This window comes from Pseudorasbora parva, chromosome 15 (assembly GCF_024679245.1).
Source record: "Pseudorasbora parva isolate DD20220531a chromosome 15, ASM2467924v1, whole genome shotgun sequence".
NCBI lineage: Eukaryota > Metazoa > Chordata > Actinopteri > Cypriniformes > Gobionidae > Pseudorasbora > Pseudorasbora parva.
The window spans coordinates 36595917-36623119 of NC_090186.1; the positions used below are offsets into that span (position 1 = coordinate 36595917).

The 27203-nt window shown below is 37.2% G+C and overlaps 1 protein-coding gene across 1 annotated transcript in view; it reads right to left on the bottom strand.

Moving 5' to 3' along the window:
- nkain2 (sodium/potassium transporting ATPase interacting 2) overlaps positions 1-27203 on the bottom strand; it is a 215156-nt gene that overhangs the window by 140362 nt on the left and 47591 nt on the right. The window contains exon 2 of the mRNA XM_067417953.1: positions 3874-4011. Within this exon, the coding sequence (XP_067274054.1) occupies positions 3874-4011 (138 nt within the window). The remainder of the gene's footprint in view (positions 1-3873; positions 4012-27203) is intronic.

The window sequence follows — 27203 nt, forward strand, 5'->3', positions numbered from 1 at the left end:
TGTTGATGCTAGAGGTCAGAGGAGAATGGGCCGACTGATTCAAGCTAATAGAAGAGCAACTTTGACTGAAATAACCACTCATTACAACCGAGGTATGCAGCAAAGCATTTGTGAAGCCACAACACACACAACCTTGAGGCGGATGGGCTACAACAGGCCTGGTCCGATGAGTCTCGATTTCTGTTGAGACATTCAGATGGTAGAGTCATAATTTAGCGTAAACAGAATGAGAACATGGATCTATCATCCTTTGTTACCACTGTGCAGGCTGGTGGTGGTGTAATGGTGTGGGGGATGTTTTCTTGGCACACTTTAGGCCCCTTAGTGCCCATTGGGCATTGTTTAAATGCCACGGCCTACCTGAGCATGGTTTCTGACCATGTCCATCCCTTTATGACCACCATGTACCCATCCTCTGATGGCTACTTCAAGGTATATGCAGGAATCCTGAAGTTAATTTCAATACCTTTTTAAGACTTTTTAAAGACCTCAAAATATTTTAAGACCCCATCGCACTTTAAGTTCTAATCGGTAACAAACCTTTAATAAACAGTTGTAGTAGAATGTAGGCTTAATCTCTATCGTAGGCCAATTTTGTATCGTTTATATTGCATATCTCTTTCGTGACGTATGGAGAGTGACACATCACCTAACTGCGCATTTCGCAAAATACGTGATGTCACCCATAGACGGCATGCGCCAGGGATGGAAATTAACTTTTTTCAAAATCTACCACTCAATGTTTTTACCAGCCACTTTGTTGTTTTTAACTGACAACGTGTAACTGCATGTGAAAATTAATACTAAATGGACTAAATGGACTGCATTTATATAGCGCTTTTATCCAAAGCGCTTTACATTTTTGCCTCACATTCACCCATTCATACACCGACGGCGATGTCAGCCATGTAAGGCGCCATCTAGCTCGTCGGGAGCAGCTGGGGTTAGGTGTCTTGCTCATGGACACTTCGACACTTGGTCATGGACACTTCGACACTTGGTCAGGTGGAACCGGGGATTGAACCACCAACCTTCTGGTTTGTAAACAACCTACATGAACCACTGAGCCACTGCCGCCCAACATATTACTACAAGCTCTACAATACTTCAGCAGTTTATTTAATCTCAAGTCTCAATAAAATAGGCCTACTGACATTATTTCTCTCTCTCTCTCTCTCTCTCTCTCTCTCTCTCTCTCTCTCTCTCTCTCTCTCTCTCTCTCTCTCTCTCTCTCTCTCTCATACACACGAAACATGAACTGATGTACATTTCATTAAATAAGAAGGGCTCTGCGTGCTCTTTTTTTACCTGGATGTGGCATTTGGATGATTCGTGGTCTTTTATGGCTTCCAGTTTTATGGTTTTTAGTCCCACCAATGAAACTATTTTCTGAAGCGTGTTGACGACATACCGAGCAGAACATTATCAGTAGGGAATGGGATGCACCAAAATCAATGTTCTTGGCCGAAACCAAAAAAGAAGAAACCAAGGCTGAAAACCGAAAAACCAAAAGAAATTATGACAATTCTAATTACCATTGCATTTATGGCTAATGCTATGACCGTATAACTTTACTAAAAATCAAGGCATTGCGATTTCATAAATTAATATTAAAGTTTCAAATAATAAATCAATTACAAATTATGCAAATATTTATTCAGCACATTGCAACAATGCACAGTATTCAAAATAAATAAAATTCAAACTAAAATGTTTAAATCAAACTCACTCATGTGTACATTAAATAATAGTGGACATACCTACTTGCCTGCAGAAAGGTACATACATTGAATAAGGTAATCAAATGTAAAATAACTGCATATTTAACTGTTTAAATGAAAGATTAATCCTTATTAAACTTATAAAAGCCATTCAATCAAGAGCATTGAGTAATGTCCTTATATTTTGTTTGACATTAAACAGACCGCAGCAAAGGCTACTGCCCCTTTAAGGCCTGATTTAGGGATATGCTCGTCTTTCTCAACTGTGTATACTATACTGTTCACTTAAGGCACAGACTATGTCTGCTAGGATACTCATCAAGATGGACATGTGTTGACATACTTCTTGTGTGAGTTTGTCCGTTTAAGCGCAGGACTTGAAAGAGAACTCAATATTTGCACGCTGTGAGACGAGCGCGCTCTCTCGGATGATGCACAGGGTCAGATCTTCTCTCAGCGCACACGAGTCTTCATTCACGTCTTCACACGGGTGATGACGGAGAAAACGACTGGTCATATGCGAACATACGGCAGCACTCACATGAACTGAACAAAGTTTACAAAGAGGTGAATCAGTATGCTCGGTAGGTGAAGCGAGTTTACCTGCTGCCACAATTCAAAATGACCCGCATTTGGCTGGTGGCAGGTGCTAATTTCCGTCCCTGGCGCGCGCGCTCCGAGCCTATCTCAGACTGAGCACCCCGTTGTTTTTTAATGGGGATGAAAATAAATATATTCATATATTCAAATACATTCATAAAGTCAAACTCTTTTGACAAAGCTTGAACAAAATTTAATACCTCATAAAATCATGATTAAGACTTTTTAATACCTTTTAAGGGTCTTAATTTCCCCAAAATGGATTTATCAACTTTTAATACTTTTTAAGACCTTGCGGACACCCGGTACTTCCAGCAGGATAATGCACCATGTCACAAAGCTCAAATAATTTCAAATTGGTTTCTTGAACATGACAATGAGCTCACTGTACTAAAATGGCCCCCACAGTCACCAGATCTCAACCCAATAGAGCATCTTTGGGATGTGGTGGAACGGGAGCTTCGTGCCCTGGATGTGCATCCCACAAATCTCCATCAACTGCAAGATGCTATCCTATCAATATGGGCCAACATTTCTAAAGAATGCTTTGAGCACCTTGTTGGATCAATGCCACGTAGCATTAAGGGAGTTCTGAAGGTAGAATCAAACACAGTATTAGTATGGTGTTCCTAATAATCCTTTAGGTGAATGTAGTACGAAGAAGAGCAGGAGCGAGTGTTGAGGGAGCTGAGTAAGGCCGCTGGAGCGATTGTTGCTTTTCCGCTTTTCCGGTCATTAGTATGAGGTACCGCAGCTCTGTTTTCTTCTCTCTCAATGTTCTCATAAATTACAAATAGTTGGAAACATTTGGGATATTGTAAGAACACAACTGAACAAAATATATAACACTGGTCTGGTGGTTTTTGGATATTTTACTGGAAAAATTCTACATGCACCTTTAATAGACCTGCCGATCTCTATGTAAAAAGAAAATAATGATGCTGCCATCTCTCTAATGTAATTTTTACACAACTGTAATTTGGCTCCAGATCTCCAGATGAAAATTGTCATTTTGACCCCAGTGGATTACTTAGTAAATATACATCCATAGCTTCTAGCATTTATTTATGTTTGTCTTTCTACAGCAAACATATTAACACAATCAAAGATTTGATCTGGGGAAGTTTCGAAATTTTGTTGATTTGACACAGAATTAACCAACTTTTCTCCACTTTGTTAGTTCAGGCATACAGACAAGTCTGCCCATAGTCAATCTGACACAGTTGCACAACAATAATCACATCCAGTCTGAACATATATGATGTTTAAGAGATGTGGAGCTGGATTTTGAACCAATGAGATTTCACTGTGGGTGAGGCTAGCCAATAAAAAAAAAAACTGAAACCAAATGTATGTCAAAATGTCTTGCTGCTCATCACAGTTACAAAATGTTAGGACAAAAACTTATAATGGAACAGATGCGTTGCTCGTTGTTATGTTGCATTGTGCCTGGCTAGGACATCAGTGGTATTAATACAACAAAATGACAGCATAACCTGCAGGGGTTAAACAAAATGTCACAAACTGAATATGAAAATATGTGGAAACTCACCCCGGTCACATATCGCGGTCTGAACTGTACCGTTCCAAAGAGTCCTAGAATCACTGTGATGATGTGGACAAAGTTTGTGAGAATCGGAGCCCACTGGTATCCAAGGAAATCAAATATCTGTCGCTCCAAGATGCTGATCTAGAAACAAAACACAGAGGAAATAGATACTGATTTACTAAGCAAAAACAAAGACAATATATTGACATATGAGCATTTATTTGCATAAAGGCATGAATAGATTTCCTTTGAAACCAGCTTCAGGGTTCACTTTATGATGACAATGATGTCTGCTGGAAGGCAGGGTGAGATTACTGTCCGCCGGGCCACATGTGAAAGCACACAGCCTACAGGAAGCCAGTGAAATGCCCCTGTCACACAGCCCATTAATTAGGACCGAGACGTGCCGCTCTCCGGAGTCAAACCCCCACCCTTCCACAAAAACCAGAGTTGACTTGGAAATTAAAGCTGGCAAGTCCAGCCTCGCAGCTCTGGGTGCTCCAATCTCAGCCACTGATTGGACATGACACTGATGTCAATACCACAAGCTATGGCACTTCCAAAAGCAGACCAGGACAGGGTCACGGTTTTATTCCCAAAGGACCTACAAGCAGCCAGGCTAATAAAGCACCCGTGTCTCCAGCTGCATTCACCAGCAGGCACGAGGAGCCGCATTTAACAACCTCAGATGCTCAAGGTCTTTTCTGGAAAGGAAACCAAACACAAAAATCACGCCACTGAATCCTTCGCTTTGCCGCATGATGTAACAAAGGATAGTGAAGAGCAAAGCGTCAAGATGAAGGTTCAAAACACAGCCGGTGAAAACTTGAATGTCATTGTGACCTCAATAGATTAATTTAACAAACATCTACTCAAGTGAACATCAATAGAGGCTTCAGAGGATTCAATAACAGCATGAATATCAAATTACTTAAAGTTGCACAGAGTACTATACATGAGTGTCTCCAACTGAATGATGGTTTCACACAATTTTATTTTTTGGAGTTTTTTTGGAGTTCTAAATCATTATTAGAATCTTGAATATTCTGGAATTACAAAATGAACCATGGTTAATTTAAAGGGGTCGTTTGACATATAAGAGGTCACTGCACTGTACTTTCTCGTTAGTCCAAAAACAGCTTTCATTAAAACCAAGCGGAAAACGACTTGTTTTAGATTTTGTCACATTATTACACAATATCTGCCACCGCAGAAGATCAACACCTCCTTCTACATCAATGTCTTTTTAGCCCCGCCCACAGATTTGCGCATGTCATGTAGTAGTAAATAGGAGAGAGAGGCAAACACAAGGTTATTCCAGCAACAAAACAACAGAGAGATGGCAAGCCATTTGACTTTTATTCATTCCCAGGATATAAATTCTTAGATTTCTAATAGTAACAATGGCAATTTTTTATATAAGACATTACATTTCCACTCATAAAAATGTTAATTCTTGATATCAAGAATGCCATCACTCACGGCACGGGAAATATGAATTCTTTATATCAAGAATTACATTTAACTAGTAAAAACTATAACTCTTTCACTAGCTAAATGTCACCATAGGCTGCCATTCAAATTCAATTAATGACATCAATAATTTATTGTCTTACTAGTATATCAATAATTATGTCAATTTAAGTCATTTTAGATATCTGAAATTACTCTCTTAATTACTGATATGAGGAATTTCTATTTTAACCCATTTTCCCGCTTGCCATTTCAGAGTCAGACGGCTGTCTTCTAATCATTATCTCTAAAAACTATTTGAACCGCTTAGAATGTCAGTGGAGAAAGGCATATATTTCATCACAATAATATTATAATATACATAATTCACCCGCTATATTCCCAAATGAACAACATTTTTCATATCAAAAGAAAAATATACTATATATATACATGAAGCATATTTAATATGCATAAATGTTTCTCGCTGCTGGCAAATTTTTGAACTATGTAACAACATATTTTTCAACATCTGAAGTTTTAAAAAACAATTCCACATGTGTAATGGTGGACTTTGAAAATTATTTAAATATGCAAAACTGTTGCATAATCATAGCAGTGAGTGTTTGCATAGTAAAAGTGTTTGGAAGAGAGAGTCTGAACAGGATATAAAATACCTCTTACTTCTAAAATCTTTTTTTTTTTTTGGTGTAAAAATCTTGATCTTAACATTGTATGTGGACCTCAGATGAAATTATATAACAGCACACCTAGTTTTTTTTTTTAAAGGGGTCCTATAATGCCCCCTTTTACAAGATGTAAAATAAGCCTGTGATGTCCCCAAAGTGTGTATGTGAAGTTTTAGCTCAAAATACCCCACATATATACCCCCTAAAATTGTTAACATAAACTTTTTTGGAGTGAGAATAAACAAGCCTTTTTTGTGTCCCTTTAAATGCAAATGAGCTGCTGCTGCTCGCCCCCTTTCAAGAAGAGGGTGGAGCTCAAAGAGCTTGCGTTAGCAGCTTCGAGTATCTCACGCAGACGCACTGAAAAGAACAGAAACTGTTCAGCCTTTTATGTTTAAACCGGAGTCAGACAATGATGAATGCAAAGACATGTAGAATGTAACAGAGGTTTCTGAATGGTTCTGAATTTATGTAGCTGATGTGTTAACTATCTTCAAGTCATTGATTAGCATATTCTGTCATGATGATCTATAAATCGCTCATGTGGGAACTGTTGTAAGAAGGTCCAGAGAATATATGCTGCATGGAGATAGAACAGGTATAGTTAAAGGGGGGTGTCACACTCAGTTTCTGTCAATCCCATGTTCATCTTAAGTCTTTAGTTTTATTATATTTATAAAAGAAAGATAGATTCTCAGAAGAAAGATTTGTTATCAATCTCCAAATAAAGAATCGAACAGCTCTGAATCGGCGGATTAATTCATGATTCGGATCGCGTATCAAACTGCTAATTTCACGTCACATTGGTGATCCGCCGAATCATGAATCAATCTGCTGATTCATAACCATTTGAATCTTTATTTGAGGATTGAAAACAAACAGGGAAAAGAAGAAAATGCTGAATAAAGTCGTAGTTTTTTTTAAATTTTTGGACCAAAATGTATTTTCGTTGCTTCAAGAGATTCTAATGAACTAACTGATGTCACATATGGACTACTCTGATGATGTTTTTATTCCCTTTCTGGACATGGACAGTATAGTGTGCATACACTTTCATTGGAAGAACAGAAAAGCTCTTGGTCTAAATATAAAATATCTTAAACTGTGTTCTGAAGACGAACGGAGGTCTTACGGTGTGGAACGACATTAGGGTTTCATTATTGTGTGAACTAACCCTTTATGTTACATAAAACAGTTCTTGCATCGACAGATATAAAGAAAAACAAAATCCTGTGGTTCAGTAAGCGAATTAGAAGTTAATTCAGTAACTGATCTGACACATTTAGTGATTCATTCAGTGAAGGATTTATAGGACTGATTCAAACTCGAAGCAGTTTTTGTTTTGCTTTTCCTCAACTCATTCGATTTAGACAGCAAGCTCACAAATAATTAAAATATAATTTGCAATGGCGCTGTAGATTGCACGATAGTGAAGGAAACACTTCTTTTTGAGCAGTAGTTCATACTATAAATCTATCAACAGTATACCCAGCTCAGGAGTCTATTAATCTGTGCATCTTGTCCAGTTCTCCCCAGTGAGGTCCAGTCTGTGACCCCCTCCACCCCCTGATCTCCCCGAGGGACGTGTCTTCTTTTGTCTGGGCGTTTCCTTTGAGCTTCTGCTAGCATACATCTGTTGAGCGTGTATGCCCCAAACACTTAAGTCTTCAATCATAATGAAAGGCATTATACTGACAACACCACCGCACTTCACACAAGTCTTTTGATTAAGAATCGTCACAGCTCTGGGATGCAAATGAGATTAGTTTGGTGTCAGAATAAAAAATAGTATCCTTTTCCAAATTCCATCCACTGTTTTTTTTTTTTTTTTTTACATAACCACAATAATGTTTTGCCTCCCCATTCAGGCGTCGGTGGCATGGTGTTTTTATGAATTATGGCATGTGATTTCCCCCTTCTTGTTTACTTTCACTGTCTTCCATATTTCCTCTTTGAAACAAATGCATTACCATTGGTTTTCTTAAAGGAATAGTTCATAGTAGAAAATTCTGCCATTATTTGCTCACCATTGAGCATGTTGTTTCAAACATACAGTAAAGACTTTCTGAAGCACAGCAAATAATGTTTGTGAAGAATTATTTTGGTTGCTCTTTACTATGCAATTACAATGCATGGGAACTCAGGTTTTCAATCTTCCAAAAAAGACACCAAAGCACCACTAAAAATGTATAAATATATCTAGCATTTTGATGAACAGACTGACAATTAGGAGGAACTGTAACTCTGGACATCTGATCTAGCTCTCCTTTGAGTGTTTATACGAGTTTAGGAGAGAAGTAGCAATATCTGATTTGCATCAAATCATTCCAGTGAATAAAGAGATTATAGTAAGGGGCGTGACATTTCCGAAAAACGCTTAAAGCAGTTAACCAATCACAACACAATTGTCCGGCTGACCAATCAGCACAGAGCATGTAACATATGTTAACAATAATGAGTTTAATTGACCCCAAAAAACTAAATCAATACTTTGTAAAGGGGCAGATTATGGTCTAATTTTGATTCCTTGAATCAGACATTTGATGCTTTTTGATGCATGACAGCATCAGATTCCATTAAAGCATAGAAAAGAATTCTTCAAATGTTCTGTTTTGTGTTCCCGGGAAGATACATAATACATACAATACAATGATTTTGGCTGGAGAGTTCTTGTTTGATAGGTTGTTTTCCATTATCCACCCAAAAACATGAGCCAGGGAGCATGATAACACCACGCTCGATCCATAATACCTTCATTATTAAAAGCTCTTCTGTTGAGCCATGCATCAGACTGTATTCTCAGAAGCACTGTCCATCCATAGTTGTGCAGCAACTAAGCATACAGAAAAAAAGAAAAACGACTGACTGACCCAACTCAGTGCTTCCATTGCTTTTGCTAAGCCTTGTGAATACTATAGCCACCCCTGAAATCAACAAATAAACCACATTGCCATGGTGTTGAATGGAGCCCATATGCCAGCACAGAATCCAATCTGCCCAGCCTGCGAATAGGTTGCAAAATGCAAATATGGCTAATTATGTTATATTATGTTGTTTGGTGAAAGATGGTGCGTTGACAGTGTCTTTAAAATACATCTTAATGACACTCAAATTCACAGTCCCCTTCTGTCAGGCTTTTGTAGACACCTGCATTTATTGACATAATTCCCAAAAGAGCCCTGGCATTAATATGCATGTCCAATTGGGGGAAAGCTAAAGGGATTTTATGAAGAGGTTGCAGGCTCTTGTTTGAGGTGTGGGCTGGGATCATCATTAATGTGGCCCCTGGGCCCCCTTTGATATAAACATTAATGTAAACAGCATTGTAGGGCAGCTGTGGTCGGAGTGACAGATTTATCAAGTCATTTTTATACATAAGAAATGAGATCCATAAATATGAGAAGAAAATCCATTAATGTTCAGAAGATAGACCTTAAAAGAAGAAGAGCAAAATCACTGACTAAACACTGACAACAAAGAGAGCAAGCATTCAGTACTTCAGTATGCACAAGCATGTATCTATAAAAAAATAAATCTATAAAACTCATACTAAGGCTCTAAAATTGCATTCCAAGCCAATAAATAAGCTGATATACAAAACCAAAAAAAAGTATCTTATGCTCACCAAGGCTACGTTTATTTTATTACAAATATAGTAAATATTGTGAAATTTTATTAAAATTTAAAAAAATATATTTTTATGATGACAAAGCTGCATGTTCAGCAGCAGAAATCATTCTAATATGCTGATTTGCTGCTTAAGAAACATTTCTTATAATTATCAATGTTAAAAACAGTTGTATTGCTTAATAATCTTGTGGAAACCATACCTTTCCCAAGATTTTTTAACTCTATTTTTTTGTAACTATGTAATCAGTCACTTTTAATCAATTTAATGTATCCTTGCTAAATAAAAGTATTAATTTCTTTCAACTAAATATATATTACTTACCACAAACTTTTAAACATACACTTTAAAAAATAACTTTCACTGTCTTTAGTTTTAATTAAATCATCCTCGTTTACATTACTTAAAAAACTCACGTAACAACACTTACATTGACTTTGATGTTTCTTCTAAAAATGAGTATGATCAGCTTTACTTAAGTGCTTGCTCGGTTAACTTAACAGGCAGTCGATCTGTAGTTCCAGCATGCTTTGCAAGGGACTGCATTAGGAGAGTACATTTAGGGAGTAAAGTGTTATTTTATGTGTTTTTCAGAAAAGGGAATGATGCTAGTGTTCATGTTATAGTGTTTAATGCTCAGTTATGTTGGACATGTAGAGGAGTTTCTGTAATTTTGTGGTTACCATTATGCAGAAGAGTGGTGCCTGTATTTAGGCTGTGGGCACTCATATGCACATATTTAATGAATGGAATTCCTGCTCTTAAGTAAATGATGTTGCTCCAATGAGTTATTTTTGCATTTTGTTTCTAAAAATATGCATGTTGTTGAATAGTTTTCCACTTACACTTGTAGAGCAAATACTAAATTTAATAAGGTAAATTTAATCGATAAATGTGTTCATCTTACATAAGAAAAGTTTATAAATTCAGCATAACATTATTAAGTAAACTGCACATATAAATATTATGTAACAGTGACAAATTCAAATGTATTAACTCAATGAAATTTTCTCAGCTTTACTTGAATTTCATTTTGTTATAAATGTTTTATTTTATTACTCAATGTAGTTGTGTTGTACCACTTAATGCTGCGTTTTTAAGTAAATTCAACAAGTCATTTTTTTTGTGTAGTGTATACACACATATACACATCAATTCAATCCATAGACTGTAGAAAAATATGGACGTAGTGTCCGTGACGTCACTCATAGGATTCCAATAAGCCGTTCTGAAGCTTAAAGTAGGGGCGAGCTGGGCGCTGAGCACGTCATCGCGTGTCACTCCTGGATAACAGAAAATGGGCAAAAAGGCGGGATATGGGCGGGGCTTAGGTGACGCAATGACTATAGACGGCGGATAAATGGCTATCCACCTGTCACTCAAAGTAACCACGCCCTTAATTATGCAGAACTTTAAGGCTTTCAAATAACATAAATGAATGAGTTATAAAAAACATTCACCCCCCTCACAGTTGTCATGAAGGTCAAAATTAGCCGTATAGGCCAAAACCATAATTTATAACAGGCTGTAAACATGTTTTTTTTTCTGCTGTAAAGTTGACAGGAGCATGAACTGCAGAATTGCAGTTTACATTACTTCCGTATTGGCTTCAAGAGAGATGGCGGGACGTTGCCGCTTGATTCAATCCTACAATAAATTCAGCATGTTGCTACAATTTACATTTACTCAAATGGGAGACACTTTTATAACTTACAGGACATTCAAAGTAATCATTATACCAGCATGTGGGAATTGAACCCATGACCTTGCTTGCACTATCAGTTAGACATATGAGAACACAGCTTCAAGCCATTAAAGTCGTAAACAACTTACAGTTAGCATAATGAACAGTATTACTTGGAGGAAGAATTGTTTACTGCAATTATAAATATTAATTATTTATTGAACATACAGCTATTGCTGTATTTTTAGAGAGAAAAAAATAAGTCACTTAAGACCATTAGTTACGTTTTACCACAGTCGAGGGGATTTTGTCTTGTTTTTTTTTTGCTAACAACACTCCTTAACTATGGTAAATTGACAACGAGCAGAGAGAGCGTCAAGCTAAAAGCATTACTAAACCGATTCAGTAATGAATATCGAATGCAAAGGTCAGCGTAACCAATTCCTGTAATTATATTTTCCCTTCCTTATGTGCACATAATGTTTTCTCATGATTATTACTTGGCAGCAGAAGCATCCCATTAGCGATTAGCCGCTATAGCGCACGCTTTCAGTCTGTGATTGAGATTAAAGTTCATTCTCCCTGTGACAAAGCCGAATCTCATTCTCCCAACCTTGCGCTTACGCTCGCCTCTCTCCCGCTCAGTTTCTCTCTCCCTTTCGTCCCATTTATATATTTCTTTCGGTGCGCTGGGACACGAGCAGCCTTTAATCAGAGAGACAAAAGCTAATCAATCAGCAGGGGCAGGTTGAATAGAGAGCTTCATGGCGAATTCAAAAGAGGCTGGCCGAGCCATAGCGTTTCCCAGCGTTAGCGCCACAGAGCATTAACTACAGATTGAGCATGGGCTAATGAAGAAGGCTCTGATGCATCACGGCAGAGGGAAGACGCATCTTGGCCTGCCTCCATTGTCCGTCAGTAATCCAATTCCATCTGCTGCAGCCGCCAGTCATTTTAATGTTGTTCTGCAGAGATGAGAGTGCAAAAATAACAGCGCAATTGAATGGTTAACTAATCTATGACACATTCACTTAGAGTCGTTTTTTTTTTTTTTGAGGTACAGAGAAATTTAAAGATAGAGATGATGCAAACTGTATTTACACTTAGCAAGTGTGTGACGTCACCAAGTGCAGACCCTCAGATGGTGTGTTGCCTACCAGAAATCCTTTGACTATGAAGAATCAGCTAGACAATCACAATGACAATGGCCGACATTGTTTCATGAACACCAAATTCAAGGTCTTTGCTTTAGGCAGTAACGGCAGTGAGAATTGTTTTTCCAAAAGTGCCTTTGTGTCTCATTTACAGTGCATTACAGAACAACTCAGCAAAGCACACAGAAAAAGACATTCATCTGATTCCAAATGAATATGGTGCACTTTCTAAAATGTCCATTTATATCGCCTCGAAGATTCTTAGGGCCAATTACTGTAAATAAATAATTAGAAGATATCAAAGAGCATTTGAAACTACCTACAAATGTAGCTTCGTACAGTTATATGAAGAAATCTAATAAGACACATTCAAAGACCCCTGCTGTTCTCCACAGTGTTTTATGTACAATGGACATGTTGATGCAAAAATTCAAGTGGGTGTATCAATGACATTTTTGCAAGATGTAATGCATAACAAAGCTGATAAACGAACAAATCATACACCACTGACCATGAAAACATATTAAACTGCATTCTTTATGCATTATTTTACAATGGTGGCATTAAAAAATGGAATTCTAAATGAAGCAAGGAAACAGGCTTTGTTTTACAATAACTGCATTAGAAGGGAAATCTGAAGGAAGCAAGGGATATTGAAAAAAAGCAGAAGAAAGCAATAAAAAAAGAAAGAGAAAAGACAGAACAAATTATGAAGGAATATAAGATGGAAGAGCTTCATATGCAAAATGAAAGAGTGAACAAGTGATGGTAGTTAGAGCTGTGTTCCCTTCACTACTGACTGTGACAGGAAGCCATCAGTTTTAGGTGATGTACATCATTATGCACTTCCTTTGTTCTTCTTTAGCTGGGAGCATGGCCTACGGATGTGCACACGAAGACAAGACAAGATGAATCCAACACAGTTCAATGGTTCCAGATAAAAGTATGTAAGTATGATGATTTAATGATGACTTAATGGGGATCTCTAGTATAGTTTCGCATACTGCTGTTGTGAAATATAATAATATAATATCCAATAGCCTTGTAAAGGGTGGGCCAACTACCTACCTACCTACCAGATCCATCCATCCATCCATCCATCCATCCACCCATCCATCCATCCATCCATCCATCCATCCATCCACCCACCCATCCATCCATCCATCCATCCATCCATCCATCCATCCATCCATCCATCCATCCATCCATCCATCCATCCATCCATCCATCCATCCATCCATCCATCCATATTTACCTTCATGTTTATATAAACGTGTGTGAATATATATGATATAGTATATTTAGAAACATTACTATTTTTATTCTTTTAAAATAAGTCTCTTATACTTATCAAGCCTGCATTCATTTGATCAAAAATACAGAAAAAAACTGTGAAATATTAATAAAAATAAAAAAAGTATTTTCTATATTAATAAACTTTAAAATATAATTTATTTCTGTGATGCAAAGCTGAATTTTCATCAGATAGGCTTCAGTGTCACATTATCCTTCAGAAATCATTATAATATGCTGATTTGCTACACAGTTTTTATCAATGTTGGAAACAGTTGTGTTGCTTCGTATTTTTTTGGAACATGTTATAGTTTTTTTCAGAATACATTGATGAATAAAAAGTTAAAAAAAATAGTATGAGTATCATAATACTATCACTTTTTATTCATTTAACAAATTGTGAATTAAAGTATGAATATCTTTCAAAAAAAGAAAAAGAAATAACTATGAAATCAGACAAATTATTCAGGCTCGACTAGCTGATTTTAAAAACAAAAATGACATTCCTTTTGAAGGCCTGAAAGAATAATTGAAAATGATGTTTAACAAAATATGATATGCATCTCACAAATGTCTATTATCATACTAAGAAGAACATTAATTCCTTGAATTTTCACAGTCCATCTCATAGTCCATAAACAAACAACTTCAATTCATCAGCTTCATTTTATCCTAGAAGAATTCCCGAAATGGTTCAAAAAGAAGCACATCAAGTCCATGGCGTGCAAAGACAGCTAGTTAACCAGTGTAATGAATGCCGACATTTACACGCATCCAGTAAGGGGTTACCGAAAATGCATGAGGTTATTTAAATATAGAGCTGTCTGAAAGTGTTCATTACCACACCGAACACTTGCCATTCACACAAATCTTGGCATTCCACCCTCAATGATGCATTTTGGACATTTGAAGAGTAACTGTGTTGCTTATAATAGACAATAATGATGACTTCCAGTGTCAGCAACAGCATAACAGATACAATGACGTGCTTAAGCATGCCGTTCATACAGTGGAGGGATTCCGTAGCAGCTGTCAGAATGTGTAGCTAAGCTTGAAAAATGGTGTTCATTATCTACATAGCACAATGGGCTGTTTCATATTCTTGGCCTCCTGCTCTTTGACCAGAATCCTCACAAAGGTCTAAACGGCAGCAAAAGAAAAGCGCTCTACTAAAGTAATTGTGCTTTACACCCACAGAGCAAAGAAAAAGAGGCCATGGAGGAAACGACAGACATCAATATAACATTTCACAAACTTAAAATGTTGCAAGACAAACTTAAAATGTCAGAGAGCTCGATATCTCTAGTTATCAAAAACCAACTCAAATGCCATTTCTCAATGTGTGTTCTTGTCGACTTATTCGCTGCAAAAGTACTGTTACAATTCATATATACAATTCAAATATCCCATCTTGGCAAGTACATTTCAAATCCCCAGTTGTTTTCTTGCTCCGCACCTTTTATTGAGGATGCATCAGGTGACTTGAGACAGCTAGATATCCCAGAATGCATCTCACACCAACCAGTGAGTATCAATGTTATTGGACAAAAACCTGCATCATTTTCAAAATATTACTGGTAATGTCACAAAATTTTGTTTTAAGATAGCCTGACGTCGTCATACTCAATTCTAGTCAGAATATGAGTCTAATACTCCTCCATTGGGCTGTAATTATGGTTTGTGTTTCAACCAAACCAGGAAAGACCTCAATTGGATAGACCTACAACCAATCAGAGCAACGGAGCAACGCATAATGATGCACTGTAAAAATATATATTTTTTAAAAGTTACCTTAGAATTTTGAGTTCATTAAAATTAAAATTTTGAGTTAATACAATGAAATTTTTTGAGGATCGACAACCTTTCTTTAAATATTATTAAAATATTGCGAAATCATATTGGGTAATTGTGTGTGTTTTATTTGTGATGACAAAGTGAAACTGTGATTGCCAAATTGTGCTATTTTTTTTTTTTTATGTGGTTCAGATACAATAATATTTTGAGTTTCTATTTATTAAACCAATTTCCTTTATTGTATCAACTCAAATATTTTATTTCCATAAACTCAAATTTTAAGGCAACCAAGTAAAGCATTTTTACAGTGTAGTTGTCAAATGTCAACAGAACTCAACTGCACTGTGTTGCCAAGTCTGCAGTTCCCACAGGTTGCATGTCAGTGTGTTGAAGCGACTTCAATTATGTGATATATAGACCCAGGAATGCAAATATTTTAGCAGGCAACCTGGACAAAGTAACACATTTTACCCCCCAAACAAAAGAACCTACTTTGTTTTGGGCTAGTAGTTGGCTGGTTTTGTTGTAAAAACTTAGCAACCCTGTCTGCTCGCACGCATGAATAAACGTTAGAAGAAAAAGATGAGTGTAAACGATCTTTGCCGTGTTTGTAAAAAAAAAAACATTTAAGGATACACAGAGTACTTACCAACACGATAATCATTTCTGAGAGAAATAGTAAAGGTGAATGCATACGAACAAGTTCTCCGTTTAGGATTAGAACCAATTCAATCCAAGCGTCTTTGATGACGTGGATGATTACGTTCCTGTTAATCATCTGTCCGTCATCGCCTAAAGCCTGTCCTGACAATTTCATTGGTCCTGTTCGGGCATTATTACTCCTCTGTGGAAGTCCAGACCGAACTGCCAGAGCTCAAATGTTGTGGGCTGGGCTGAGTTCGGCTGGCATCCAGGCTATTTTTAAGAGTTTTCAGGCAGAAATGTAGTTGTTTAAAGCTCAGATTTGTGGTTTATTTATAAAGAAAGTGTCTATTTGACTACCATAGCAGGAAAATAATATTATGGATCATTAACATTTCTTAAAGTAAATTGTGTGTGTGTGTGTTCAACAGAAGAAATCCACCATATGTCATTTGTCATTTCACAGGGAGATTGAGTTAAAAATGTCAAGCTCACAAAAAGAAACATATTCATTAACGAATAGTACATTATTAAAATATCCATTATAAAATCGCACATACTTTGTAATCTGAATAGTATGCAAATTGTTAAGAAATTTGCCAAGAATTACTTCAGAAATTGAATATAAAAGAGTTTTCACACCCATATTTGAGAGGCTCATTAATACATACCAGTGAAGAAGAGCCTCTTGTTTGCCACCCTGAGGTTTTTAAGGAACCAAGTGGCGAATGTTAATTTCCTTAGTATGGATGGCTCTAGGGGTGGGAGGAGGAGAGCAACTGAATAAAATTCATCAAAATACAGCAATGTTAATGATGTTAATCTATTTTAATATTCGTTTGCATTTAAATGAGGCTGGCGAAAGAGCCGTTGCCCGAGGGCCAGAAAGATGATCGAGACTGATACGGGAATAGACCCAGCAGTGAACTCAAATGTCAACTGAGCGGGATGGAAACTGCCAGCATGCGGAGAGAGCACACTGTGAGAGCTGCCACAATGGCTTTACTAATAAATATGTAAAATATGAACTAGTCAGGGTACAGTAGGAACTCTAGAGATGTATGGAAATTCAATCCAAATGTCATAAATCCTTCAGGTTATTCCGTACGACCACTGAAGCAATATTAAAAATAGATCCCTGACATAAAACCTACAGCTACATATGATGCTACATAAATGACACAAATACATTAAATGATTCAATGACCTCCCTAGCTACAGGGTATAAAATAAATAAATAAAACAAAAACACATAGGCTGATTTCAGTGAAGAAGCCCTCTAATTGGCTGACCTTATACTGTCATCAGGCTTCATATTTGCTTGATGCTTTATTTATCACTTTTTTTGTCACTTCTCACTGGGTGTGTTTGGGGAAAGTGCCACTACTCATTTAAGCGATTTTGTAAGAGAACTGCTGGTAAATAGCAGAATTACCAAGTTTCGGTGACTGACAGTTGTCCTTGTTTGTGCCAGTTTCTTAAAAGCCCAAAAGCTCTGCTGCCACAAAGAGCTGGAATCTGCTCATTGAATTCAATGGGAAATAACAGGTCAGAGAAACCTGTTTTCAGGGCTTTAGAGACCATGAAGTCACAGTGTAACAAACACCAGGGCCTGTTGAGCTTCACGCTTTCATCTGCTTTTGGCAAAGTACAAAGATGCTTCATAATGGCGGAGTCCATCAATAACGTTATCTCAAAGAATGATACACTGCCTGAACTCTCTCAAACCCCACTCCGATATTTTGTTATCTAATACAATAACATTCATACATTTTTAAGTGTGGTTTAAGTGTCCAAATACATTTTGGAGGTTCTGTATTAGTGCTTGCATTCCACATATGCAGTGAAAGAAATATTTTCTCAAAATAAACTATTGATTTTGAATATGCCAGGCTAAACTTGGGGACTGGAGCAAAAATTTGATACTAATACAAGACAGCCACACCATCTTTGCTTTTGACTTCATCTGAGGCATTCAATTCCAATACCAAGGCCAATAAAATTATTTCCACTGAGCTTATGTTAAATAAAGCTGTGTTTTTTAAGAAATATGTGCAAATATGCATCTGCTGATTAATAGGCTGTGGAGTAGGTGGGGAGATAATATTTAGCTAATAATAACACACACCACAGCAGCGCTGACTCATCCACCCCATATATTAAAGGGGTGTTATCACTGAATAAATAACACATAAATAAAAACATAACTAAACTGTTACAATAGTATGATATAATACAGTTTTATGGACAAAATAATAAGCTATACCTTTAAAAAACAAACAAACATAAAAATACAAAAAGAAATTCCTGAGCAACTAAGAGCATGTCCAATATACTCATATATATATACATATTTGGATAGTTAACGTCTGAAATACTACTAAGTTTACTTGTCTTGCAAGACATTGAGAGATATGGATTGTTTTTACAATTTTCACAACTTTTACAATCCATTAAAGGCACACTATGCAACTTTTCCATCCGCTAGAGGGTGCCTATTCAAAACAAAGGTGTAGTTTGATGACGCCAAGTTTGAGCGCAGCATCGTGGGACATCCACAGCCAGTGGAAAAAAGAATTGGGATGGGACTCTGGCAGAAATCATGTTGATGGATGCGGTTATTAACGTTACTGTAGTATGAAGCAGAGCAGGACTGAGTGTTGAGGGAGCTGAGGAAGCCGCTGGAGCGATTCTTGACGCAATTGACAGGCGACTCCTCAGACTATGGAGTGACAACTGTGACAAAGAGCGCTTACCAGGATCAACTAAACGCTGGATTTTCAAAGTATGTGAAGTTCGCGGCTTCATTGTTACAGTAAATTTGCACAACGTTCTTGAATCATTTATAAACGCACACCGGTCTGTTATTGCAGGGACATTGACTTTACATTTTCACGCCCCCAAACATGACGCGGCACAAAACGAACTCTGATGGGTTGCTTGTAACATATCAGTCAAACTTCCTCTTGGGTGGTCCTCAACCAATGAAAGCTGCGAAAGAGTGCAGACCTTCTGCCGTCAGTCTAAGGTCTGGCTGCACGAGACTAGCTTGCTATTCCCAAGTAGTAATGTAACTGATATCACAGGAAATGACTAAAGCTACATTAACTGGTTATGACCTATAATACAACAACTATGTTTGTGGTTCATTTTGATTCACCCATAAGGCATCATTTTGGGTCAAGAAGTTGAGTGCAGTAGGGCAAAAGATGTGAATATTCATCAGACTCTGCCATACTTATGTAAATCTCCTGTGAAATTCAGGCATGTTCAACAGCCAGGGTATTACTAAGGTCACGTTGCCACAAGCCCACATGCTCTCTGATGACAGGCACCCTCTGGGGAAGAACATGTGCTGATGGAGACAGCCTATTCCATCCAGCAGAGACGACGGGGGGAAACCATATTCCCACGCGAACACCCATAAAGCACCCTCACCCAACCATCATTCATTAATCGCAACACTTACTTCTAGACCTCAAGGAGATAAAATGGAGAACAAAAGGAGAAAAAGTGTTTCTTCCCCTTCAGAGTGATCTCAATGTTTCCAAGTCAAACAATGTTTCAAAATGTCAATATGAACACAACATTTCTCATCAAATTCTTCTAAGACCAAATTATCTGATACACTTAGTGTGTGTCAACACTTGACTCATTTGTTTCTATTTTTTATTTTAAATGATAAAGACAGCTAAAGCAGATGGCATATGATCCATCCATAGATCCATAGATTCATCCATAGATCCATCCATAGATCCATCCATCCATCCATCCATCCATCCATCCATCCATCCATCCATCCATCCATCTATCTATCTATCTATCTATCTATCTATCTATCTATCTATCTATCTATCTATCTATCTATCTATCTATCTATCTATCTATCTATCTATCTATCTATCTATCTATCTATCTTTTTGTTTAATGCTATCAATCCCTTCAAACGCATACATTCAGCCTAAGTTCAAGACAGGAATATGAATGATGAGTCACCCTGTTCTTCCAGATTTTCACGTAAATGAATGGCAGCCTGAGAAAGGTCTTGGTTATGTATCACATCTTTGTTGTGGCATCTGGGTGTCAATTAAGTAGAGCGTCCCTACTGTTAGGGAAGCATTTCAGAAGGAAAATGCCGCTACTGTGCAGCATGTCACTTTGATCCTGAGAATAAGACACACAACGGGTCACGAACAAAGCAAAGAAGGTTAGGTATAGACAATCCAATACCAAACTACACCACCCCTAATATATATATATATATATATATATATATATATATATATATATATATATATATATATATATATATATATATATATATATATATATATATGAACTATGATTTGGTATGCTTCAATCTGATTGCATTTGGGTATGGCATAAGAGGAAGATGATGAATGTTTTTTACCAGATGAGAAAGTACATTTAAAGGCTGTTCATTTGCTAAAATAAAAGTTAATTTGTTCAACTTTTACACTAGCGTTTAAAAGTTTGGGGCAACATAACAAAAAACAGCAATATTGTGAAATATTACTACAATCATTTGCATTTAAAATGCAATGGATTAATGTGATGAAAAAGCTACATTTTCAGAATAATTAGTCTTCAATGTCACAGGATCCTTCAGAAATCATTCTAATGCTGTTTTGGTGATCAAGACAGATTTATTATTATCATCAATAATGTTGAAAGTTCTGCTGGAACATTAGTAAATTAGCATAAATACAGTCCAAAAGCTAACAAACATGAATTTGGCTGCTACCTTTCTCCCTTTTCAATGCATGAGATGAACAAGCAACCTCTGAGACTAGCTTTGACTGAAAGTGACATGGACGGGGCATACAAAGGTCAACATCTATCTGATATCAAAGCAGAAAAATGTCCCTTGTCATAAAGGAGATGAGATTATGGTAGCTCATCTCTGATCCTAGTGAACGCCTGGGATTTAGCAGCACCTTTTCCGATGATTCCCTGACCTTTTCGAAGAGAGAATAAAAAAAAGCACAATGGATTAAGTGAAACGAGGAGAGAAAAAAAAATCAAGCAAAGTGGCGGTCGACTTTAATTACGAAAAAAGCCCTGAAAATGGGTGCATTTTCCACAAAAGTGCTTTGGGACCAGGGTCTGAAAATTGCGAAAAAAGTAATATTGTGCCCTGGGGCCCTGGCAAAGTCTCGCTATTGTGTCTTGACTTTGGAAAAGTTAACAGCCTGTTCCTAGGTCAAATATATTCCTAGGTCTGGGCAGGAGGATCCTGCAAAGGCTACTATTGAAACATCCTGAGGCTTAATGATATCACTCCATTGGGAGAGGAATTGATTGTCTGCGACGAGCCCACGGTAGAAACTCACTGATTGCTTGATTCATCAATCATCTGACCCTGTCATCAATCAGATGGAACATTAAAGTAGCCAGCTGATCCTCAATTTTGTCCATTAAATGCTGAAAAGAATCAAAATGGAGGCAAAATAATGTGTCTTGAACAGTAGCATTCAACAAACAAGACCGTGTTTTCAGGGAAAAGCAATGACTGGCTGCTATCGGTGGTCTGCACAAACAACACAAGGCTATCAGTATACTGCAAATTCCCTCCAAATTCAATAAAAAAGTGGATAGAAAATAAGACGAAGAAATACAGTATTCCGTTTCACCTCCCAAGTAATTTCCTTCAGGTAATGTTAGAGGACAGGACCCATATATCCTTCTCATTTCACTGGGGTACAAGGTGGCCTAAGGTAACACATAGGAAAGGGAGATGAAAACTTATCACACAGTAAACTGATGCCGCTCACAAACAGGACTCCAGAGCCTCGGCTTTGGTTGCATTTTAATTATAGCCGGGCGGCACTTTAAACTTGCCAATCATTGTTCAAATGCTAATTATTGTGTAATTCTATACATCCAATCATTGTGTAGACTAACATATTACATTTCCCTTGTTGCTGCAGAAGTATTGTTCATGAGACGATTATCTTACATGAACTATTTACTTAGTAAGAACCCTTGACCTTCACGAATATGATTCAATCTTTAACACTTAGACTACCAAAACTACAGTTATGGCTGACATTTTGAGTTACCCTATCAATGCAAATTGGTTATCAGCACTAAATATTCATATACATCAATATTTTGGATGTATCATACTGTCAGTTTTTTATTCAGCAAGTAGATGTATTAAAATCTAAATTGACAGTAAAGACATTTACATATTTACAAAAATCTATATTATTATAACTATATAATTATAACTATTTATAAATATACAATTCTATTTATCAAAGAATCCTAAAAAAATTATAACTTTCCAAAAACGTTTTTTAAGCAGCACAACTGTTTTCTACAGCGGTTTAGTCCACAATTTTTTTGGAGAGATTTGATCGCCTTATTTGATGAACACATTTAATTTTGGCTTTTATTCACATATAAATGTTCATCAATCCACACTTCGGATATGGTAAAAAGGAAGCTCAAATATGTTCACTTGACGTGCGAGAAACAGTGAGGTTCATTCTCGTGTGTTACGCATGTTTGTGCTTCCGCGAGAACCAGTGAGGTCAAGCACGTCAATCAGGCATGGAGCTTCTGTTTACATTTGCTGATCAATGTTTATATGTGTAGAAATCATATTAAGTCATTGTGCCTCTTCAGAAAATTTAGAGTAAACCACCAGATTAACATAGCCTAGTCTTGCCAGACTCTTGTACATTTCATTTGTACATAATGAAGTCTGGCCACTCTCCATTGACAAGCGTTTATTTCCACGAAGGCGGGTACTCTGTTGAAGTTTAAAACTATTGGATATTCCATAACCAATCGCTAACGTTTGGTCGTGACGTTTGTTTCACACATGGGAATCCGTGATAAAATCACAGGATAAAAATTAAAACTTGTGGATTCGGATTGTGATTTATTCACACCACCGTGGAGGGGAGAGTTTTGTGATCGAGAACACGCTGCTCACGTGGTCCATAACATGTATGCTGTAAATAAAATGTCATATGCATGGCATTACAGTATAATAAATGCTGCTATAAATAACAGGCCAATTCAAATGTTTAAGTGCTTTTATTTTAATTTGTTTGAGCGGTGATGAAATATATTGCTCTTGTAAATGCTTGCCAGCATTTTAAAGAAATACAAGTCTAGAAATACATCCAAATACAGCAAAGCAACCGTACGGGGCTCTGCAGTGGTCAAAAATGATTATAAAAAGGGAATATACTCTTGAAAAGTCAGAGATGTGGATTCTGACAGCAATTACATCACCACACGACCTTGGTGTTTGTCAAAAGCAGAAGGTAACTCGGCCGGGGATTTTTACGCGGGTCGTGAGAGATGGAGGGCAATAAAATAACTGACCAGTCCCTGTAACTTAAATGATGACAATACCTTCCGACCCCATAAGAAACAGTTACCGTCTGAATATGGCTTCAGCCAACTCCTTCACCACTAATGGAGCGAGCTGGAAAATCAAACTTTTCCTGAATTCACCCTGTTGGGAGGAGGGCCACAACACCATGGCCGCCAACAAACCCCAGCAAAGATTGTTCTTGCTCCAGCTTTAACTTCTGGATATTCGGCAGCGGTGTCTCAATGGAATGAATGGTTTCGTTCGCATCTTTCTCTGCCGCCATTACTCAACTACAACTCAAACTAGCGCACAAAATCAACTTCATCGTTCTCAGCCACTCCCTCTGTTCGCTGATTGGACCGGTAAAAATGTCTTCGGAGAAAACCTATGAATACACCACAGTCCCAGACATAGTACTGAAGGAAAATGAGAATTGAGCGGAAGTACGTACGTAGGAGGGCAGAGCCAGGCTAAGAAAACATGAATTCGTTTTACAATCTTTTTATGAACTTTTTGAAGAATCAATGTGGTAGTTGCATAGACTGTCAATGGAGGGACAGAGAGCTCTCAGATTTCATTTAAATATCTAAATTAGTGTTTTAAAGATGAATGAAAGTCTTAAGGGTTTGGAATGACATGAGGGTGAGTAAATGACAGATTTTTTTGTTGTTGTGTGAACTAACTCCTTAAAGGGGTCATATTATGGTACATGCACTTTTACAAGCTGATTGTATGGAAATGTGTGTTGGCAGTGCCTGTACACAACCATAGAATGATAAAAATATAATGATAATATATTTTTTTAATCTCCTTATATGCTTTCTCCTAAATTCATCCCATTTGACAGCTTGACCCACCCGGAGCGAGCTTTCATCACAATTCCGCCATTGTTGATATGCTGGAGTAGAATGGCGTCTAAGCGATTGTAGTGTTCTGTTCTTGGGTGTAATAATGAACACAGCAGTCATTTTGATGTTCCTAAATCCGAACCGCTGAACACGCAGTGGCTGAGTTTTGTTTTTGTCAATGCTTTTATATTTGCGCGAACCGCGAAGCATTTCTTACCAGCCCACTTTATAAACGAGAGTCAGTATAAAGCAGGTTTGGCTAAGAAGCTGCTCCTGAAAAAAAGATTGGTACCAGCTCTTCGTGTTCCTGCTGCACCTCCAGAAGAAGTGAGTGTAGTTTGAAACGCTTGAATGCTTCACGATAAATGGGGCTAAAGTTTACAGGGTAAGTTAAACGGCATGCTTTCTATGTATGAGATTCTCAATATAATTCATAATCCCACGTTATTGTGGTTATTGTGTTATAATATGGTTATTGTGTTATTACAAACTGTGTACACTGGTGAGAAAGTTAACGTGGACGTGGTAACATTACACTAAGCTTAATTATGTAGATGGTTTATAACGGTGTCAGAACCTGTCAAAAAACAATTGTGTTGTAACAGTTATTACAATGCATAGATAGCGTTACGCATCACTGACAAAACGACATTAACAGAATTTTTTTTAATTATTTTATTGGCATTAGCTGAAACATCAATATGTCATTGAACTAACGTATACATCAGTAAACACATTGCATTCGTATCTCACTACGCTAACGTTTCTCTGCCAGAACATACAAAGATAGATCAAAGTGACACTACGTTAACCAACCATTCAGAAACACCCTGTTCGAGCCTTAATTTTCAAATTTTGTTTGGGCCATCATGTTGTCCCGGGTCCGACTCCGGTTCAAATTGATACAGTTGCACAGATGTGTCCTCAGAGACTCCCGTCGCCATTCTTTCCCTTCAACTGTTGTCTAAGCAACAACTCCACATTTGTGTGTAAAACCGCCCCACAGAACAGAGGGACAGGGTGAGCAAAGCTCATTATCATTTAAAGCCATATGCACTGAAATAGCTTGGTGAAAACAGAGCTGTTTTTGACCAGGTAAAATTAGTGTTTTCTTAAAATACTAATGAGAATTTTTAATTAAAGTATATTACAAAGTTTTAATTTAGACACTGAAGAATCATATTAACAGGCTAACCACAAGCTATTTTTGTACTGCCATTAGGATGAATGGGAATGCTAACATTTAGCAAACCAGCATATCCTTGCTTGGGAAAAATACAGTTTGCAAAAGTTTTTTTTGGTTTTAGCATAGTTTAAGGTTAGCTTTGCTGGTATTCCAGCCTGACCAAGCTAGTGTTCAGCTGGTAGGCTAGCTAGACACTCAGCTGATACTAGCACAAATCTCCTCAAAAACCAGCAAGCCAGACTGGGCTCAGGGGCCACATAAGACCAGCAGATGTATTACAATCACTGGTATCTACAATCAAGCTTTCTCCTGTTGAGCCAGCACAGCACAAAGATCGAAACGGAGTTATTGCTACTGTGATTTCACCCTCCACGTGTCACAGTGTCAGCTACTTCAGCCCACCATGATGAGCTGATTGCTGAATGTGAGCGCAGCGCATTACTTTATGAGATTAAATGCATTGCACAGGTCTCTGGCTCCTACTCGCTCTCTCTTTCCATCCAACCCCTAATCATCTAAAAAGCTTTTGCTTTGCTATCTCAAAAACCCCTGTCTGAGAAAATATGCTCCTATTTCTATAATACACAAAGCCTCACTGGCATTTAAATAGAAAAACGTAATACGATCTAAAACAACTAAATCATTACATCGGCTGCCATTTTCTGTGTTCTTTCATCCGTCTCAACAGCCGAAACTATCAGCTAATGAAGCTAACTGATTTGATTGGAATCAATAATCTCAGGCAGTGGCATAATGTTCTAATAAGCCACTTGAGGGGGAAATGGCAGTGCTCAAATTGATTTCAGTCCTTAATTCTCTCACGCAAACGCAGAGCTTCAAACTGAGAGCCAAGTGAGGACAATTCGTAAATGAGACAGGCTCAGCAATATGCTGTTTATGTCAGTACAGAAAGCCGATACTCCAACTGCGTGAAAATATTCTCTAGCTTCACTGCAAAATCATATTTAATCAGTATTTTGTCTTTTTTCCCAATAAAAAGATTAAACTATCCTTGAAACACAAAAAGGTGTAAGATAATAAGTCTTGTATTCAAAGAATATCTCTTTACTTTATTTATTTATTACCCCAATTGCAAAAAAAAAAAAAAATTCTTGTTAAAAAATTTATTTGAGCCAAGTGGATTTGAATTGAATCTAAAATGTATCATAATTAAAGTTGCATGATTAGTATAGGTCAAATAATAATAATAATAATTAAAAAAAAAATAATAATAATAATAATAATAATAATACAATGTTATATCAAAATAAAGTAAAAAAAACGTTTCAAAAACATAAAACATAAATTTACAATCAATTTATAAAATATGAATCTCCAATGCACGGTCACAGAACAATGTCTGCTCTTGCGTCAACACAACATGCGTCATGGCGTTCTCCTGGAACATTCGCAGTAGGAACTCTGAAATGATGTGAACCGTGTTTGTTGTTGTGACTTTTATTTTGATGGCGTTGCAGACTTTTATTTTGACAGCGCTAAGAACAGCAGAGCCTGAGCACACAACTCTTAACAATCTGTCTTCATTAGTTTCCTATCTGTTTAACAGTCCTGTCTAACATGTTAATAACTAGAGAGTATATGAAAA